Genomic DNA, 22,342 nt, shown 5'->3' with positions numbered 1-22,342 from the left:
CATCCTTTGAACACAAGTGAGGAATCCATCCATCACCTTAGCATCAAATTTGAAACCACAGTAGTAAGAAGATACGGGGTTGAGCTAGATCCCTACAACATGAATGGGGTGATGTAGTGCATTGTTCCATCGCTCATCAATTACTCTGCATTTCAATAGATGTTTATGAAACCCAAAACCCCCTTGTTTCCATAATAGATATGGATGACTTCTTTGGTCCTATCCATGACCTCATACAAGTAGCCCATTGCGGACTTGTTTGCATCAACGAACTAAATAACCTTTACCAAAGGTTCACTAATGGCACACATCTCCTCCACTCTCACCCAGAAGTTCTCTTGATATGAGACTACCTTGCATATAGCCTTCCCCTATGGTTTACAGCTAAATGATAAAGCACACCACTCCTTTGAAAGAAACATTCTCTTCACATACCACATAGAAGTTGAGGGAAATTTGATAAGATATGACGCTAGTGGTAAATCGTGTGATGGCATGATGCACCTACTCCTGGTTATTTTTGAATCTTCTCAGCAGGCTAAGCATATATGCATGATCATATATAAATTTTGTTATGCTCCTGTTGATTCAACAATATCCTTGATATAAAGAATTTTCCCCATATCCTCGAAAACCAAATCAATACAATGTGCAACACAAGGATTCCAAAACAAGGCAGGATACCTTTGCCTAAGCAACTTGCCAGCAATGACATAATTCACAACATTGTCCGTTATGACTTGGACAACATTTTGTGGACCTACCTCCTGAATGAACATGTCTAACAACTCACATAATAATGTTGCATCTTTAATATGTGCATTTGCGTCAATATATTTAATAAACATTGCCCCCTTGGGAAAATTAATCAAGAAGTCAAGTTACACTTTTGTTCATTCTGACCATCTGACATCATAGTGCATCCAAAGATTTCCCATGATGCCTTAAACTACTCCAATCTAATATTGCAATTGGCCTTTTCATTTTGAAGAATAGGCCTTCTCAACTCATCATAGGTTATGGGCCTTGTGCCTTGGGCCAACAACAACATCTTCATCAAACATAGGGTGGTAGAATGGATTGTTCTTGGCAATGCTGAAAGAAATGTCAGTCGATAGAAAAACACTTACCCACTAGCTTGTCAACTTCTTCCTTCTCCTTTATTTTAAGCATCAACCTCATAGAAGGCTCTGCATTGGGTGTGGTTCTAGGAACAAAAAGGGATGAGGTCAAGGAGGAGCTGGGTATTATTGAAGGTGATGCTGAAGAAACATTGTCACTTCTCCTCCCCACTCGGTTACTGTAGCTCCTCCCCTTGCAAATTGACTTATCACAACTTTGCTGTTATTTCTGGCTAAACCCATATCTGCAAGTGCATTGTTGGCAATATGGATGGATTTCCAGGCTTGCTTCTGAGCAGATTCCCACTTCATGTCTCAGAATTTGTGCAAGATGGTATTTCAATCGGGAGATTCCCCCCCATTATTTCCTTCCCATGCAACTTGCAATTCAACTTTTGTCTATTGAACCCCCCTTGGGTTCACTCTATTCCCACATAGGGAAATGTCTTAGCATTTTTAAGTGTTCAATGTAATGATTAAACCTAGGGCACAAAAAACGTTGAAAAAGTTCAAATCGACATTCCTAGAATCAAAATACAATAAATTTGCATAAACAAATACAAATGTAAATGATATGTAAATGCTAGATCCCCTACAGTCCAATAAAAATGAAAAGGGTTTTGTGATAGGCATGCAAGGCCTCTCAAAAATTTGAAAAACAGAAGGAGGTGGACATATCTTTAAATACACGCCGGCTATGCAAATCAATCCCCACTCCACAATAAATTAATGTTGGAAAATAAATTACACTCTCTCCCTGGCAAGATGAGGGAAAATTAATGGGTAAAGGAAACCCTATGAAAAATCTAAAAAAACGAAAAAAAAGTGTGGAAATTGATGCTCATATTGCAAATGTGTCCACAATTGAGGGAAATCAATCCCCACTCCAAAAAACATGGTGATGGCAAAGGAAAATGGTGTCCTTGTTCTTGGTTCAAGCAAAACGGGTCTCCTCCTCTTTTGCTCTCCAAACCAATGTGGAAAAAGTCGAAGTCGGGATTAATTCGGCAAGGGTCCAAAAGTTGAAAAACTCGTTAAAGTCTGGAGTTTTTTGAAAAAGTCGGCAAAATTAAAAAAACACAAAATTATTCATTTTTTTTAACATCTAGAGTATCCACAACATCAAATAAATGCATTTCCACATAAACATGTAAAGAAAGCTAATATATAATATGTATATGAAGTCTAGTGCTACATCACATATCAAAATAGTGAATCAACTCCTGAATCTTGAGTCCTGTCTGAGTCTCAACTCTCAAGAGTCAAAATATCAACAAAAAATATAATAAATGTATATCATGAGTCATCTAAAAGTCATAAAGTAATCAGTCACTGAGATTCTCTTCCCCTTTTATGGGATACGAATGGACTCAATCGTCCTCTAGAAGTCGATGGAAGAGGTGCCCTCTGTCCTACGTTGCTGCTTCCCATCCTAGATGGTGTCACCTCCTCCTCATCATCCTCAACTAGCTTTGCCTCCTGACCCTGATGTTGCTCCTCCTCCTCTACCTCTGGCTCTCCCTCCCCTGCAACTGCTAGATCTTCTAGATCCACACCTAACCAATTCGGGATTGAGTCCATGATCGGCCTCTCAGTCTCGACCCTCCATGCAGCGGTGGTATCAATATTGTCCAATGAGATGGCTTCCACATCAGTAGGTGTCTGAAGTTGTCTCACCCACAATTGAAGATTGTAGTAGACGTAGACCATGTCTTGAGGCGTTGGGACTCCAATTTGTATTAGGGTCATAGATTGTAATGAATTCAAATACTTAGAAAATTTAAATATTAAAAATAATCAAATGAATTCAAAAAATTTAATTTGAAATTTTTTTACCTGTTGCGCTTTTTGCTGTGTATTTTGTCAAATACACTCCAGTTGTGCTCACACCCAGAGGAACTGCATGTTTGGCTGAGCACTCGAATGGCAAGCTTTTGGAGATGGGGTACTATGGCACCATAGCTTGTCCACCAAGCATCTATAAGTTAAAAGAAAAATGAGAAACATAAAAAAAACATTGAAATTCTAAACTTGAAAGGTTGAAACAAACTGAAGCTTACCTGGCATTTTGGTCGTCCTTTTCTTAATAGCCATGGTAAAACTAAATGTGCCACGTCCCATCTTATAGACCTCCATTTCTTTAGAAATATCTTCATGTTCTTGCTCAGATGACACCATCCTCTTGACACAAGTGAAGAATCCATCCATCACCTTGCCATCAAATCTGAAACCACAGGCGTAAAAAAACGCGGGGTTGAGGTAGATACCTGCAGCATGAATGGGGCGATGGAGGGTATTGTTCCATCGCTCATAAATCACTCTCCATATGACCTGTTGTTTCTCTAATCCCTCGTCTCCCTTATCTTCATAATAAGCACAAATGGCTTCTTTGGCCTTATCCATGGCCTCATACAAGTAGCCCATTGCGGGCTTGTCTCCATCCACCAACCGAAGAACCCTTACCAAAGGTTCTGAAATGGCACACACCTCCTCTACTCCTGCCCAAAAGCTCTGATCATATGAAACTAGTCTGCATATGCCCTCTCCCTCTGGTTTGCAGCTAATAGATAAAGCACGCCAATCTGCTGAAAGAAACATGCTCTTCACATCCCACATAGAGTTCAACAGAGACTGAAGAGATATGAAAGTAGTGGCAAATCGTGTAATGGCAGGACGCACGAACTCTTTGTTTTTGGTGTATTTTCTCATCAAGCTAAGCACAGATGCATAATTATATATAAATTTTGTTATGCTCCTGGATGATTCAACAATATCCCTCACAATAGGAATCTTACCTATATCCTCCAACATCAAGTCAATGCAATGAACAACAAAAGGTGTCCAAAACAAGTTAGGATACCTCTCTATAAGCAACTTGTGAGCTGCAACATAATTTGCAACGTTGTCCGTTATGACTTGGACAACAATGGTTGGGCCTACTTCCTGAATGAAGATGTCCAACAACTCACATAATGTACGTGCATCTTTAATGTGTGCAGATACATCAACAGATTTCATAAACATTGTCCCCTTGGGACAACTAACCAAGAAGTTAAGAAGGGTCCTACCTTTCTAGTCAGTCCAACCATCTGACATGACTGTGCATCCAGTTTGTTCCCATGATGCCCTAAACTCCTCCAATCTAGAAGTGCAATCAGTGTTTTCATCCTGAAGAAGAGGCCCTCTCAATTCTGCGAAGGTGGGGGCTTTATACCCCCGGCCAACGACAACAACAACATCAAACATAGGCTGGTAGAATGGGTTTGTCTTGGAAATGTTGAAAGGAACATCACTCCATACAAGACACTTACTGACCAACCTATCAGCTTCTGCCTTTTCCTTTTTTTTCAGTGCTGATTTGATGCCAGGTTGTGCACCAACTGTGGTTCTGGGAACAAAAAAGATGAGATAGATGAGGGGTTGGGACATATGGGTGAGGAAGGTGATGCTGAAGAAGCACTGCCACTATCAATTCCCCCCACTCTTGATGCCCCTACAAGTTGGAATTTTAGTACTGCCCTGGTGTCTTTTCCCTCCTCTTTATCCATCAATGATTGAATGGCCTGTCGGATGATTTCTGGAGTTGTATTTGGGCAAAGGTCAACATTTTGCCCCGGAATTTGCCCCAAATGGAATTTTAATCTGTTGATACCTCCTGACATATGCTTGCCACACAACTTGCAAGTCAAATACATTCTATTGATCCCCCCAGATTCGTGTATAGTATCAAGTTCACCATATTTCCACATAGCTTCCAAAAGCCTTGGCATTTTGTTTTAAACTTTGAACTTGAATTTAAACCTGGGCACAAAAAAAATTGAAACAAATTAAAAATTTCCCATCACATAAAAAGCAAACACAAATGCAATAGTTGATTTTAGATTTTAAATGCCTCTTCTCAGTCACTTGAAAACACTCAGATTCAGTAAACAAGGGTTTGAATTTTTGTCATTTTATTCTTGAAAGTTGAAGTTTTGCTTCAATCTAGATTCTAAACAATGTTTCCCTTTCAAAATTCTAGGCAAAAATAAGACATAAACAAACTAATAGAATTTTAGAGAAGTATAGAAAGATTTAAGAAATCATTTGTGTAAAAAAAACTAAGAGAGAAATTAAAATACATACCTGGCAGCAGCAATTTGGCACTTTGAATCTCCCACGATGAGCAGTGGACAAATCTCCAAATCCCCACCACAAAACTCACAAATATTCTCCTCTAGGGCAATGGCAAACCCCTATGAATCTCCACAGCGCCGAATGGGAGAGAAAACAGCAGAAAATTATATCATTTTCGCCTTTGCGGCCTCTTTATCTGCGGCCTGGGAGGGAGGCCGACTTTTTGGGTCCACTCCCGATTAAATTGGGAGTATAACGATTAAATCACGATTTTTTCCTTTCTGAAAAAGTCGCCAAAAAGTTGGGGGATTAAATTGTTTAGTTTAAAAAATCGCATTTTTAGGATTAAATCGTGATTTTTTGCAGACTTTTTCCATACTGCTCCAAACTCTTCATTCTGTTTTCCAAATGAACAATGAAAAACCAAAAATGTGACATTATGCACCTCTGTCCATCGGTGTGCGATGTTTTTGTGTGTCTCGCAATATCTAAGATATTATCACAGTATTGTCGAGGATGAAAATATCACACTGCTTATTGGTGATATTATTACTTTAGTTGGAACAAATCATTGCAACAAAAATTCTTGCTATCTGTATTTACGCAATGGCTTGAAGAGATGCCAGCACATGAATTATGTACTGAGAACACTTCTACAATCTCATAAGATTTTGCTGGTTAATACTTATCCAAGATATTCTTTTTGGTTGCTACTAAATGAAGGGAATAGCCACATATCAATATCTCCTTGCTAGCCCCTACCATGTCCAGGAACAAATTACACTCTTAAATAATGTTATAGCAACAAGTCTTTCTGTGTTCATCTTTCTTTCCAATTCCCTCAGAGGCGCAGAAGCTAAAAATTGTAATGTGAAACTAATAGAACTTGCAACCTGCAATACATGAGAGTGATCCACTGCTCATCTCAAGTTGGTCTGTGTATAGAAACAAAAAAGGTGGGTGATGGTAGGTTAAGATTTAATGATTAGAAGTGAGGTAACATTTCTATCCTTTGGAATTCACACTCTCACTCTCTCTCTCTCTTTCAATGTGTTTCATTGCTACACAAAAGATAGGGTAGATAGATTTGGTTGATCTGTCATATGATGTGCTTCCCTCTTGATGTTCAAAGGCAGTCTAGCCCACATGTCTTTTAATTACTTGGTTTATGAATTTGGGTTTATATTGCAACGAGATAGTAAGTGGACATCATATAAATACTGCAAATAAATGAGTATGTATATTATGGCCCCTTGGCACTTGAGTTTCTATTTTGAAAAAAACGGGATGCCATCACTCAACACAGTACAATATTTACATCCTCCCTTTACATCATATGTCATAACATAAAAAATGTGGGTATAAGAAATAATGAGAAACTTGTTAGATGCATGTATGGAATTTTTACATTGTCTTACGTATTAATGTATTGTTGTTCCTTTGTTTATTGGCAGGTTAAGGCACAGAGGACCAGATTGGAGTGGGATTAGCCACCATGGAAATTGTTTTCTAGCTCACCAGAGATTGGCCATAGTGGATCCAACGTCTGGGAATCAACCATTGTATAATGAGGATAAAACAATAGTTGTCACGGTAAGTTTCCCTCGCAAACTTTCTCATAATTTTTGTTGAAATTTCAATTCATGATGTCCAGATCTGAACTCAAAGATCTAATCTAGACCTGAAAATGAAATTTTATGAAACACCAATCAAACTTTCCCTTTTGAACCACATATTGTTGAAGTGTAGATCAGAGGTAGAGATGCAACATATTTGAATTTGGTATCAATTTGCCGAGTAACAGGGGATAAGTGTGAGAGATACTCCTGCTAAAAATCAAAACCAACAAGCTCAAAATCTGTAGCAGAAAACGATAATCTGCTTATTAACCATGAAGGAATGATTACAATGATATAGTACAACAAAGAGACATCCTAGGAAGGTAGGCAGTCCACTTGCTCGAGATCTGTCAACTCATCACGTGCTCATGTCAAGCATCCAAGTAGTGGAAGTACGCAACAAACAAATAAAGAAGATATTAAAAGTCACACTTAACTTTCCTGAACTGATACTCTCTAAATTAAGAAGGTTGAGATTGTCTTGTTGAAGTTTCATTGACACGCGTTGAGCCAACTGGAGTAGGTTTGACTTGTTGGTCTCTAGAGAAGGCTCACTATGCATGAGGAGCGAGGCACATTAGTGGGGAGAATATTTTCTTTAATTAAAGTGGTCAACTCATTATGAAATGCAAACAATTCACTGATGACTAAATACATTTCAAAACTCCCGGATCAGGTGTGATTTTTATATAATATATATTTTGATGCCTATATGTGAAGAAAAGCATGGAGAATGATGAATTAGTGTAAAGTTTTGTAGATGTTCTATGCTAAGAGCAATTTCACTTTTCTCACAGCAATCATACAAGTAGTTAAGCAAAATGCAGATAGAACATATAAGCAGATCTTACAGAAGACAAATCAGAAACAGAAAAAATGTGTGTGTTCGTTTCGGCGGTCAACAGGATGCTTCAACCAGCAAAGTCTCCTTTGGTCAGCCAGCCCAGATGTGTCACAAGATCCCTCCAACTAGTAGATGAGTCAACCCAAGTCAATTCTACAAAAGTCAACGCTGTCCTGAAAAGTCAACGCAGGGGCAGCAAGCTAAAAGTCAACGCAGCAGCAAAACGGTCAACCCTTTGACCTCGATTTTTGTGCCAGATAGTACGGCCTTCAAAAATCGAACTTTCCACCAATTTTCAGCTTGATTGGACCAAGCGTTGACCAAAGTCAACGCTGGTCAAACTTTCTGCGAAACCCTAGCAGCAGAAAATCCGTACGGTCTGTCCTCTTCGTCCTTCCCACGTGTGGCTGAAATTCGTCCTCCAGGTAGCGTACTCTCTAAGATGAGAGAGGAAGATGTGAATTGAGTTGTTATCAAATCATTCACTGTCATACGTACAGAAGATGGGGTCTGATAATAAGCCCACTTGACTACCCTTAAGCTCTTCCATATATCCATTTTTAAGACTCCAAATCATCTACCTTCTAACAGCCCTTGTTGTCCTTCTCAAGGGACTATACTTGGAGCTTTACCAAGCATCTTCTTACAGCCCATTATACCAGAATTGCAAACTGTCTAATCTGGACCATAGTATCTGGCAAATTCATCATTATAAAAGACAAGCACATACCTGTGATAGACGTCATATTTCTGTCCACAACTACATTTTGACCAATGCACAGGATCCTGAAATTTCGGCCCTGGTTAGGGCTTTCTGTGGCTTCTACGATAGCCCACTATACAGCCTTCAAACCTCTTTAATTCCTACGTTGATGGTCAAGGGTACTGCGGCCTTCGTCCTGCTCCTTGCTGGGCCTCTCGGCCCTCTCAAAACAGACTTTTATTTATGGATTCCCTGATCAACAGCTTTGCTCTGATTTCTCCCTTCTTATACTTGGTTCTAACAGCAGCAGAGGCATTTGATGGGGGTTCTTGAATCTTCCCTGTCACATGATCTAGGAGATCATGATCTTCCAATTTGAGATCTAATAACATCTTCCAGGCATGGAAGTCATCACTTCCAGTCAGCTTGTCATTCTCCCTGAATTCAAGCTTAGCGGAATCCATTTCCTTCGATGATGATTGCTATAGATAGAGTTTGTCTTCACCTCAGCTCTGATACCATGTAAAGTTTTGTAGATGTTCTATGCTAAGAGCAATTTCACTTTTCTCACAGCAATCATACAAGTAGTTAAGCAAAATGCAGATAGAACATATAAGCAGATCTTACAAAAGACAAATCAGAAACAGAAAAAATGTGTGTGTTCGTTTCGGCGGTCAACAGGATGCTTCAACCAGCAAAGTCTCCTTTGGTCAGCCAGCCCAGATGTGTCACAAGATCCCTCCAACTAGTAGATGAGTCAACCCAAGTCAATTCTACAAAAGTCAACGCTGTCCTGAAAAGTCAACGCAGGGGCAGCAAGCTAAAAGTCAACGCAGCAGCAAAACGGTCAACCCTTTGGCCTCGATTTTTGTGCCAGATAGTACGGCCTTCAAAAATCGAACTTTCCACCAATTTTCAGCTTGATTGGACCAAGCGTTGACCAAAGTCAACACTGGTCAAACTTTCTGCGAAACCCTAGCAGCAGAAACCCTAGCAGCAGAAAATCCGTACGGTCTGTCCTCTTCGTCCTTCCCACGTGTGGCTGAAATTCGTCCTCCAGGTAGCGTACTCTCTAAGATGAGAGAGGAAGATGTGAGTTGAGTTGTTATCAAATTCTCTCCAACTTTTCCTGTATATATATCCATCAATGAGGGTGTGTGACACATCTGTTGGGCATGTGAGCCTACATTACAAAACTGGCTGACCTTGCACATATAATTTATTAAGAATAATAAATTCAAAATATAAGTTCTGCTCATCGGATTAAGACTATTTTTATATGGATTTTACACCTCTCAGAAAGAGGAATCCAACAAAAATATTAGCCTCTTAATCTGAGCATCAGAACATGGAGTTTGGACCTAGTTGTCCAAATTTAACAATTAGTGATAAAAAACATAAAAACATGGATTAAACCATATAACATCATTCATCTAGTAGTTATAATCTTCATCAACCACAAGTCCACAAATTACAAGTTCTCATTTATATAGCATGTAAGAGTGCACATGACCAAAACAACAATGAGTGCAATCCATATTTGAACCGAAAATACATCAACAAATAGGCTCTAGATGGCCTCTAACATCCAAAAAAATCATGCTACAACAAATACCTACATACTGTCAAAATCATTGCTTACTTGGGGATCTTTGTCATTAATATCACCCTCTAAGCATTAACATAAGATCAAAAAAACATAGCATGTCAAGTCAAGATTTTGTTTGAGTGCTGGGTACATTTTTAATAGTGTCATGATAGAGGAGTTTGACAACCAATACCACTAACATCAAGGTACAAAGAGGGCTTGGTGTTCTTGATTAAATATGAGTTCTATACCCTAGTACATGGAAAAGTCCAATGGGAACATTGCAATCCACCCAATCTTGAAATCCTGAAAAACTGATAAGTTTGCTGGATTTTGAGTGAGATCTAAAATTCTAATTTCCCCATATGAAATCCAATGAGGTCGGAACCACTCTTAAACATCCTGAGTCATTTCATGGTAATGTTAAAAATTTAAGTAAAAGTGACATCCTTGAGTTGAGGAGCTAGTTCGATTCTATAAACAGGAAGGGTATAGATTTTGTAATCACGTGATTATGCACTAGAGAAATGTGTGTTTGAGCTCAGCAAGGGAGTTTCCAATTCAGTGCGTGAAGGAAGAAAAAGATGCCGAATAGCCTCAAGAGATTTTTAGAGCAGAGCACATCACTTCTAGGGCCGAGTTGGTTTGTGCAGAGAGACAATCTTAAAGAGAGGCATAATTGATTAAGAGTGCGCAGAGCAGTGTGTTGAGGATCAGTAAATTGTGAGGAAGTTTTTTCCTAGTACCTTGTAATCAAATTTTGGGATTTTGCTGAGTAGATTAACAAAACCACACAAGTTGGCAGGGTTTCCCTAGTTGGGGTTCCCTGCGCAAAATCTAGTGTAATATTTATTGTGTGCTTGTGTCTTCATGATTTTGTTTTCTACTGCTATTATTTGTTAGAATAATCAACATATTTGGTAAAAGAGTTTGGAGTTCAGTTTTTAGTTTCCTCATCTCATATCTTTTATTAAATTAGCAGTTGGGTATTAGAAAGCTAACATGGTATCAAAGCTATGTTATGATTGAAGACCAAAAAGTAAGAAAATTTTCCTCATGAGTAGGTGACAAATGTAGAAAAGAGAGCACCGTCTTTCCTGAGAAATCAGTGCGCTAGGGTTTCCTCCTAATAGGGTTTGTGCAGGGGTTTTCTGAGTAGTTCAATCTAGCAGCGTGGCATATTTGGGGTTGAGATTTAAGGACTGCATTGATGGGGCCTATAATTTTTGTTCTTTGAAGGAGAGGATTGGTATAGTATTAGAGTAGCAAGGAGTTTGGGAATTTATGGAGAGTCCACTTGCCGCACCAACGGATCCTTAACAATTGGCTTGCATAACAAGAAGGGCGCAAAGGCTAGAAAAATAATTCTTGAAGGAGTCAAGGATCATATCATACCTCACCTTTCCGGAAAGAAGACAACTCAGGCCACATGGATGACTATCTTAGGGCTATACCAGTGTACGAGTGAGGCCAAGAAGTTGGTAAATATCAAGATGATTAAGTTTGAGTCCGTGATCTCTTACCTAACTAGATTCACCCGAAGGACGAGTTAGTCGGGGTTGGAGAGACTATCATGGGAAAACTTTATTGAGGCAGTGAGTTGTAGAGAAAAACTACCAGATTGGGAGCGGCTATGGAGTGATTGTGTGTAAGAGGAGATCCGGAAGTAAGCTAAATTTGGGTCTCATGTGAAGACTGAGGAAGAATAAAAGGTTGCCCTAGTTGGCGAAGGGGGCAAGGCCAAGGGCAAGAAAAATCTAGGAGGGGTTGAGTCCAGTTTAGGAAGTGTTGTCGCCCGGATTGTACAAGCACCGCGACAATGCTCAGGACGGGGGTTGCCACTCTGATCCCTACCCACTCCGTTCTAGCTGTCTCCCAACAACAGGCTGTGGGAGGTAGTCTGTTAAAATTGGCAACTAGGGCCAAATTCCACCTTAGGACAACTCATATGATAGAGATGATTTTTGCATTGGATTCCTCTTTTTGAGAGGTACAATTTTGATATAAAGATCATCTCATTCTGACAAGCAGAAATGGAATTTTGAATTTATTCTTTCTCAATGTCAAATTGTCAAGGTTGGGCTCAGTCAAATGTAGGCTCATGAAGCCCAATGGACGTGTCTCGTCACCCTCATTGAATTGTATAAATAGGAGTGACCTTTCTCTCATTTGGACATCACTCATCTCATCACATCATCTTCTCTCTCCTCTCTTGATTGGTTCGTACAACTTGGAGGCTCTCTTCTTCGCACGTGTGGAAGGAAGGCAGATTTCTAGACTGGTTTTGAAGGCTGAAAATTTCAGGACTAGGGCATGCGTTGACCTGCAGTATTTGACTAGCGTTGACTTCTGTTTTGGGGGCATAATTTCAATTTTTGTAGGTCACATTCTTTGGCACAAATTTCAAGGTGATTAGCGATTGTTTGACTGAGTTGACTATTGCGTTGAATTTCTGGTTAGGGCTGCATTGACTGTTGATTTGGCAGATTTGTTTTGGGCATGTATTTATGATATTTGTACTCTTTCTCTCTCTCTGCTGAACTATTGAAGAATAATAAGAAGATTTGATCAAAGGGTTTCCCCACATTGGGGTTTGTCCATGGCATCCGCCACATCTTGTGTCCTCTTGTCTTGGCTTTTCTTCTGCATATGTTTTTATGTTCTATCTGCATTTAATGTCAATGTGTATAAGTTAATGTGATTGCTACTGAAGATAATTGGAAATTGTCATTGGGCTGATAAGAAACGTTGAAGTAAATGGTGCTAAAACATTGAACAGACCATTGTTATCTAAAATTAACATAGTCCCTATGCAATGAGATGAAGGAAAACAAGTTGGAAACCAACTTGTTTGGGAGACACGGATGAGTGGCCTAGCCAATTGGTTAAATTCGAGCAAGATTATTAATTAGATTAGATTTTAAAGTATGAGACCAGTGCCTTAATGGAGTCACCAATTCTTGCTTATAGTAAATTGGAACCAAATGACCGGATGGACACCCACTGCTTAAGATGATTGACTAACCTGAATGATATGCAAACCTATGACCTATGTGTGATGCAGAGATCTTGGTTATTTTTAGTTAAATGCCTAATCTAGATGTAACCTTCCTTTAACTATTTTGAAGCTGGGCTCCAAGGTAGGTTGTGGGAAGGAGGCCAATAGGAAGCAGGCTAGAGCCTGATTAACGATACCTTCTGTTGTGCTCCTATCACCCAATGCCTTCGGCGCTGCAGAGACTGTGGCTTTGATGACTGCAAGGTCATCGTATTAACCATCGAAGAGTTACCGAGGCCCCTCAAACTAAGTGAGAAGAGTTGTCCTATGTTTCTATCAACCTAGCTTATGCTAGGAGGTAAATTATTAGTGCAATCTAGACTTAATATGCTAATGCACGAGATTATGAGTGAGATTGTCTTGAGTTAAGATTGTTTGAGTTATTTAAGTACTTAATGTGAAATTTAACTTAATGCAAGAGTACTTAACAATGTTGTGATACAATCTTAAACAAGACGAGATACTTAGAGATACAAGTATGAACTTCAACGATATTGCACGAGATGCCAAATAACCAATGAGTTAAATTAATCAAGATTCCAATCACAATTACCGAAGATGTAAAACAAGATTATAGTGCTTAATGCCCAAGAGATGTTTAGTCACTTTAACAATGTAAATGCTAGGAACAAATAACCAGATATGAAAACACTTGGGTACTTTATGTTCCAATGATCCTTTTTATGAGCAGCAAGTGACTAAAATAATTGTAGTAAGCAATTTATGACAGCAATGAAAAATTTATAGCAACAGTAAAGAAATGCTAAATTAGCAGTGCTTATGCTTGCTCAATATCACAAAAATCTGCTCAATTATCAAATAAACTTATCTAATTGAAAATTCAGACGCATTAGGCTTCTTAAGGTATGTTTTCAGTGAAATTTTCAGATCTAAAATATTTATAACAACAGGGAATAAATCGCAGATCAACAAGCTAATGAGACCCAAGACAATCCCCAAGATGTCCAAAAATAGTAAAATTTTGTTAAACTTGAAAAAATCAAATTTTGGAGCTATTTAGAGCAATGTGGAAAAAGTCGAAGTCGGGATTAAATCGTCAAGGGTCCAGAAGTTGAAAAAGTCAGGTTTAAATCGAAAAAGTCGGGATTAAATCAAAACTTTTTCCAAAAAATCGTGAATGAGGTAGTTTCTTTAACGATTTTTTTTTTTGAAAAAATTGGGATTTTATTGAAAACCAAGGGTTTAGAGGTCAAACCCTAGGCCCAAGGCCTTGGGGATCCCAAGGTTGAAAATCGTTGACACTTGGGGATCACATTGCCACTTGAAAAATATGAATTTTGAGGCTTTAAGCCTGCAAAACCGCCAAGTATTTAGCCTTAAAAATTTCAAATAAGGGTTTAGGCCCTAGGGTAGATTAGGGCAAAAGAGGCTAAGAAAAGGCAAAACAAGGCCAAACAAAGCCAATTTGTCGGGATAAATGGGCTGAAATGATAGATCGGGGGTTGAAATGGCAAGATGAGGCAAAAATTTGAAAACCCGTGTTGCAATTTTTTTTTCTTCCGAATTTGAATTTGCCATAAAAAATCTTCGGTAAATGTCTCTGCAAAATTGTCTAGAGACTAGATTTTACCCTCAAGGGCCTAGAGCTAGCTCTTCTCTTACTTGATTCCTTGATCCAACCTGCAAAAATGAAAATAAAAACACCCAAACTCCAAATATATACAAAATACTAAAAATCCCCAAAAATACTAAAAAAAATTCCGACTTTTTCAATAAAATCCCGATTTTTTCAAAAAAAAAAAAAAAAAAAAATCTTTAAAGAAACTACCTCATTCACGATTTTTTGGAAAAAGTCCTGATTTAATCTCAACTTTTTCGATTTAAACCCGACTTTTTCAACTGGGAAAAAATCGGCAAAAAATCGGCCGATTTAATCAGCTAGCCAAAAAAATCGCATTTTGGGGATTTAATCTCGATTTTTCCCTGACTTTTTCCACACGTTTAGAGGATGTGATTCAGAAATTTCAGAATTTATATGTTTATTACAACAGTGAAACAGTGACAGATCAACGAGCTAGAAATACTTAAGACAAACCCTAATATTTCAAAAAATAGTAAAACTTTGCCAGAAATTGAAAATTCAATTTTTTTGGCCCTTATTATGGATTATGCTTCAGATATATTTCAGACCTGAATTTTGCAGTTATGCAGTAAATTCCAGCAAAGCTAAAAAGTTAGATCTAGGTCAAATTAGAGATGCTCAAATGGCCAAAACATGTGAAAAATAAGATTTTGCAATTTTAAATGATTTTGGCCATTTAATTTTTGATTTTAGGGCTTTGATATTAATGATTTGAGCACTGTAATAAAACTGAATCAAAACAAGAGTTTAGAGGTCAAACCCTAGGCCCAAGGCCTTGGGGATCCCATGGTTGAAAATCGTTGAAACTTTGGGATCACATTGCCACTTGAAAAATATGAATTTTGAGGCTTTAAACCTGCAAAACCGCCAAGTATTTAGCCTTAAAAATTTCAGATAAGGGTTTAGGGTAGATTAGGGCAAAAGAGGCTAAGAAAAGGCAAAACAAGGCCAAGCAAAGCCAATTTGTGGGGATAAATGGGCTGAAATGATAGATCGGGGGTTGAAATGGCAAGATGAGGCAAAAAATTGAAAACTCGTGTCTCAATTTTTTTTCTTCTGAATCTGAATTTGCCATAAAAAATCTTCAGTAAATGTCTTTGCAAAATTGTCTAGAGACTAGATTTTACCCTCAAGGGCCTAGAGCTAGCTCTTATCTTACTTGATTCCTTGATCCAACCTGCAAAAATGAAAATAAAAACACCAAAACCCCAAATATATACAAAATACTAAAAATCCCCAAAACCCAAGTTAGAAAAAATAATTTACAAGTTAGATCTAAAAAATTATTCACAAGATTTACAAATATATAAGGGTTTTAAAAATTTTAAATTTTTGAGAAAATTATTTTTATGGAGTTTTTTCCTTTCAAGAATGGGTAAAAATACTTTAGAAACCCCAATGTATACTATAGCCTTAGCGAAGATTTAATCAACCATATAAATATTTGGAATCCAAACAAAAATGATTCTTGCCCAAGTTTGTGAATTTGGAGGCCAAGGACTGAAGTACTTGCAAGCACTATGAATTTATTTCAAAATAATTTGTTAGATCACACGGGGAATCAAACCACCTAAGATTAGCCCAAAACTATCAATAGTATGGTTCTATTTTCATCTAATGAAAAAACAAATCTTACCAATATTCAACACAACATAGAGATGCCAGAGGATATGAGTAATTGAAGATATGACGGAAACTCGCAATAAGGAGAGGGCGGTGGCGGACGGAAGAGGACCTAGGGTTTCGAAGAATGGAACCAGGTGGATGTAGGGGCAGGACGACCTGCAGGTGGAGGCCACGAGGCCTAGACAAAGACAGGGGCGTGTGCGGAAGGCAGACGGCTGGAAGCAGCACAAGAAGGGACGTCAGAGCAGGGCCTGAGGAAGGTGACAACTGGGAAAGGATGGCGGACGAGCCCCAGGCTGAAACCGGGGAAAATCCATGTGCGGCGTAAGGGGAAAGACATGGGCACCAAAACGGGATTAACAAAACAAGTTAGTAGTGCAACCGGTCCCAGTCCACAGCTCGCAAACGGTGGAAGGTCGATCAGGGGAGAAAATTACAGCCAGCAGTTACCAAGGCGCAGCCAGCTATTACCGAGGAGCAATCGGCAAGAGGATGGTCTATCTGAACGACATCGTTGATCTGGACCCTGATCCTGGCGATATCCTGTCGGTCTAGGGTCTAGAGGTTATAGATCAGAACATTGAATGGTATATTCGTCCAGCTGGAAGTCTAGGGAAGGAATCGCGCGGTTCGGAGGAGGTTTGGGACCTGAAGGATACCCTAGGGCGGCTGGAGGGCAATCTAGGCCTGCCCTTCCTAAGCAGTCGGAAGGAATTCCCTCTCATCCAAAAGGCGCAGACCCAGGGTGATTCGACAGAAGTGGCAGCAAAAAACCCAAAGTAAGTACATCAAACCCTCACCCCCTCAGCCTATTCTTTTTGGAGGGTTAGAAGACGTCGTAATAAGCTGTGGGTTAGGGAACACTGAAAGGAACAGCTCAGGGCTGAAACTGGGAACGACACAACTACAAGCCGCGAAGCCCCAAAATTCATACAGTTGCAGGCAGGCTAAACAAAAACTCCAGAGTCCGGGGCCAGGGTTTGCGGGGATCCTGAACCTTGAAGATGGGTTGGAGGAAGAGGGGACGACAGCGGAGCGGGGCCTAAAGCTAGGGGAGGAAGCAACACTCGGAGGGGCTGTGGGAAGCAGCGAAAAGCGACAAGCAGAAGGCAACGCCAAAGACGGAAGAGATTTCACCTAGGAAGAGAGGAGAACGAACGCTCTCCATCGAGAAGTGGCAGATGTGGAAATGATCGCTCTGGACAGGGAGGAAGGGCCACGACAGAGGCAGAAGGGGGAGAAGAGGAAAAAACCCAAGCTAATTAAGAGAAAAGAATCGGTTGCAAACCTGATCCTGGGAACAAATGTGTCAATAGACGAAGCCATGGAAGTCGCGGATTTGACACTGGTTGGAAGGGCAAGAGGGAAAAACACACAGCAAATTTCATCCAGGAATGGGCTTCCCAACATTGGAAGGAAGGCCCGGATTCAGCCTTCCAGGTGTCGACTCTCGCAAAGGGATGGTTTATGGTTAAATTTGCAAACAAAGAAGCGGTGGACTGGGTACTGGACAGAAACTGGGCTTTCGGAAGGAACCCGATCCTATTCAAACGATGGAATCCCCTTTTCGACGCCCAGAGGGAAAGAGTCGACGAGTTACCAGTTTGGGTCCGCTTACCAGGGCTCCCACCTTTCCTTTGGGTTGAATCTGTCTTCAGATCCATCGGGAACCATCTAGGGAAATACATGGAAACGGACATGTCCTTCTTACAAACCAGGGATATGGGGATGGATCGCATCTTGGTAAGCCTCACCCCTCGGGCAGGACTGGCCGAAGAAATACAGTTGCATTACAAAGATTTCAAATACCTACAACAACTCGACTATGAACACCTGCCATTTCGATGCCACAGGTGCCACATTTATGGACACTTGGCAAAAGAATGCCCGATGGCCCACAGACGCAGAGGAAAGAAGAAGAAGGCCGGGACAGGGGGATCATCAGTGGAAACTCACAGAACCAGCCCAGCAGAGGGTAATAAGGGGGAAGAGCCGATGGATTTGGACATGGAGGGACCCCAGAAGAATTCAGGTGAGAAAACAGATCAGCAGCAGAAGGCCACCCAGGAGTAGCAGCCTCCCATCCAGCTCGAAGGGAAGGAAACGATCCAGGACTCTCAAGCTCACATTGAAGGAAGCCACTCGACCGCCAAAGAGGGTATGGGTCTAGCACTAAAACCACATTCTTTCTGTCCTGTAAATTCTTTAAATATAGATGAATCAATGCCTGGTCCCTCCAGGCATTAGAACATTGTTGCTCCTATTCTTCTTTCAGAAACCATGCAAATGGAAAGTATAATTACTTCCATCCCCAACATAGATCTGAATCGTGAATATGCTCCTTCCAATGCTGAGGCCCCGAGAGAGGAAACCATCCCTGCCACCAATCCTTATAACCTCAGACCCCGTGAGAGGAAACCTCCCCCGTGGGGAACTTTGGAGGTAGTAGGAGGAATTGACATGCAATCCTCCCAGCCAGAAGACAGGAAGACAAGAGGGAGAAAATCAAACCTATCCAAGGCTCAGCTAAGAGCCAAGATAGACATTGCAGATGGCAAGTAGATGTCCATTTCTGGGGTGCTTATAGCAGTAAACCCCCTTCTGGAGGTTATCTAATGATAATTCTCTCCTGGAACTACAGAGGGTTAGCCAACAACCCAAAAAAGCTGGCCTTAAAAGAAGTAATCAGAAACTACAATCTGGATATGCTTCTCCTTCAAGAAACCTTGGGAGCTGGCGAAGAGGTCTCCAAAACATTATCAAAAATTCTGCCAAGCTGGATCATCCAGGTTTTGGACGCCAAAGGACACTCTGGGGGCCTAGCCATGGCTTATAAGCAAGAGAAGTTCAAAGGCCTAAATTCCTAGGGGATGGATCAGGTTATGGGGATGGAAGTTTACTCCCAAGAACTCTGCACCTCTCTGCTGATAGTAAACATTTATGGACCCTGCTAGGGAAGAGCCCTCTTCTGGAAGACCCTTCTCTCCAAGTCCTCTATGAACAACCCCAATCTAGTAATCGGGGGAGACTTAAACTTCTCCATAGGCTCCTCTGAAACCTGGGGTCCCTCGGCCAGACAAGATCAACTGTCAGACTTCTTCACCAACCTCTTCAGAGACAACAAATTACTGGACATTAACTTCCTGAAGATAAGACCTACCTGGAGAAATAGAAGAGCAGGGGAAGGCCGTGTAGCAAAAAGACTGGACCGATTCCTCCTTCGGGAGGAAATTGCTGCCAAAATTCCAGTCTTTCGCCAGTGGGTGGGGGAAGGAGGGAATTCGGATCACATGCCAATCCTGCTTGAACTATCCAAGCCCCCCAAAAAACCAGCAGCCCCCTTCAAATTCAACCCGCTTGGCTTCAAGAGGACTCTTTCAACTCCCTCTTTAAATCCACTTGGAGACCTGCAAGCACCAGTGATGCGGATAATAAAGCCTTCCTCTTTATGGAGAATCTGAAACGCCTTAAAAAAGCCACAGTGAACTAGGCCAAGGAAAAGAAGCTGAAAGAAGACAAAGAACTCATCCAAATAGAAAGGAATCTCCACTAGCTTGAAAGCCCTGAAGCCTAGGAAAAAAAAGAAAAAATCATGCACCAGGAAGGCAAAAGGAATAAAATCCTCTTGGCAAGAGAAGAGCAATGGCGAATGAAAATTAGAGCCATTTGGCTAAAGGCAGGGGATGAAAATACTAAATTCTTCCAAAACTATGCCAGAGGAAGGAAGAACATAAACACCATCTGGCATCTAAAAGAAGAAGGAGGCAAAGAGGCCCGATCCTTCAAGGATCTCTCCCAAATGGGCATAGGACACTTTCAGAACCTTTTCTCTGACCAAGGCGAAATCTCCTTGGTAGAAGTAATCCAAACAGCCCAAACTTTCCCTCGTTATGTGGAAGAAGAAGACTCACGGGAACTAATGGGAAAAGTTACCAGGGGGAGGTGGAAGGAATAGTAAAAGCAATGCCAAAAGACAAAAGTCCTGGCCCAGACGGCTGGACAGTGGAGCTGTTCCAACATTTCTTCGAGCAATTAGGGCAAGATCTAACCGAAGTTGTTGAAGAATCTAGAAGGAAAGGAGTAATCTATCCGCCCTTCAACTCAACCTTCATAGCCCTCATTCCAAAAAAAGAAGAACCCTCCTCCTTTGAGGACTTTAGACCGATCTCCCTCTATAACTGTATCTATAAAATCATAGCAAAGGTGATAGCCCTCCGGGTTAAACCAATCCTATCCAGGCACATGTCAAGAGAACAGTTCGACTTTCTAAACGGAAGGCAGATCCATGAAGCTATTGGAGTAGCCCAGGAATCCATCCACAGTATCATCCAAAAAAAATCAAAGGAGCAGTAGTGAAAATTGACTTATCTAAAGCATTTGACAGGGTCAGTTGGATGTACATTCGGATGCTTCTCACGCACCTGGGGTTCCACATAGAATTCATAAACTGGGTAATGGGATGCTTAACCAGTGTAAGCTTTGCTATTCTCATCAACGGAGCAGCCACCTCTTTCTTCCAGAGTCAAAGAGGACTTCGTCAGGGATGTCCCCTCTCGCCTCTCCTCTTCCTACTGGCAGTCGAAGGCCTCAGCCAACTAATCAATGATGCCCGAAGGAAAGGCAATATCCAAGGGCTGGAAGTGGCAACCAATCTGAAAATAACCCATCTCCTATTTGTGGATGACATCCTGCTTTTCTCTACTGGAAGAAGAACTGAAACCCAGGAATTAAAAAGGTTACTAAAGCTCTTCTTAAAAGCAACAGGCCTTCAAATAAACAACGCTAAATCTCAACTTTTGTTGGAAGGATTCAACAGGCTCGAAGTAGCCCAAATCAAAGAGGACTTGCCCTTCGAGGATCAAAAGCTCCAAGACTGCTTCAAATATCTTGGGTTCTATCTAAAGCCCTACTCATATAGGAAGCAGGATTGGCATTGGCTAATAGCAAAGATAGAATCAAGAGTCTCCCACTGGAGCTTCAAATGGCTATCTAGAGCTGGCAGACTGACACTAATCAAATCAATCCTCCTGGCTATTCCGGTCTACTGGGCTGCACTAACCTGGGTCTCGAAAGGGATTCTGGAGAAAATCAGAAGAGTCTGCAGCAAATTCTTATGGGCAGGATCAAAGGAAGATTCGGTACTCCCATGGGTGGCCTGGGAGAAGGTGGCAAGGCCAAAGGAATGGGGAGGATGGGGAATCAAAGACTTAACAGGGTTCGGATCAACGCTAGCAACAAAGTTTGGATGGAGGCTCATCAAATCGGAGAACCTCTAGACTACGGTGGTAAAACAGAAATATATCAACCCAATGCCGTTAGAAGACTAGATCAAAAGCCAAACCAAAAAGAAAGGCAGTGCCTCTGTGGTGTGGAAAGCAACATTAGAAGGCTTTAAGATCATAGAACAAGGCCTATCCTGGCAGGTAGGGAATGGCGAACATGTCTGACTAGGGAAGGACCCTTGGGTAGGATGCAATGAAGATTTCAGACTATCCCAGGGACTCACCATCTATCTTAACTCCAGAGGCATAAATAACCTTAGCCAGATTGAGAATCATGGACACTCCTCCATTTGGGGCCAAGCATGGCTTTCAGGATCGGATCTAAATCTTAACCCCCAATGGACAGGGGAGTGGAACACTTTCACCTCGGAGCTGTCTAGATCAAATGTCTGATTAAGAGACAGACCAGATCAATTAGTATGGGCCCATGCAGAGACAGGGAAATACTCCCCAAAACAAGGATACAAGTTCTTAATGACAAAGAAAGGTTGGGGGAATCAGGACTGGTGGGTAACCTCAATCTGGAAATTGCAATGCCCGGCAAAAGCCCGAATGTTCTTCTGGTGTATCCTAAAGGAGAAGGTTCCTACCTGGGACATCCTCTAGAAAAGATTCAAGTCAGGACCAGGAAGATGTGCCCTTTGCAAAGCAGCCTCTGAGACAATTTCTCATCTCTTCATGGACTGTTCCTTCTCCAAAGCAGTCTGGCAAGCGATTGGGGAACTGATACACAAAAGTGCTGCATGGAATGGGCAGACGATAGCAACAACCTGGAAATCATG

The 22,342-nt window shown here is 40.8% G+C and overlaps 1 protein-coding gene across 1 annotated transcript in view; it reads left to right on the top strand.

The window, feature by feature from the left end:
• LOC149258392 (asparagine synthetase [glutamine-hydrolyzing] 2-like) overlaps nt 1–22,342 on the top strand; it is a 300,044-nt gene that overhangs the window by 17,152 nt on the left and 260,550 nt on the right. The window contains exon 2 of the mRNA XM_089415256.1: nt 6,692–6,830. Within this exon, the coding sequence (XP_089271382.1) occupies nt 6,692–6,830 (139 nt within the window). The remainder of the gene's footprint in view (nt 1–6,691; nt 6,831–22,342) is intronic.

This window comes from Pinus tabuliformis, chromosome 6, assembly GCF_031772625.1.
Source record: "Pinus tabuliformis cultivar Carrire ecotype Pingquan chromosome 6, CPIR1, whole genome shotgun sequence".
Classification (NCBI taxonomy): Eukaryota; Viridiplantae; Streptophyta; class Pinopsida; order Pinales; family Pinaceae; genus Pinus; species Pinus tabuliformis.
This window is presented reverse-complemented; position numbering and strand designations above follow the sequence as displayed.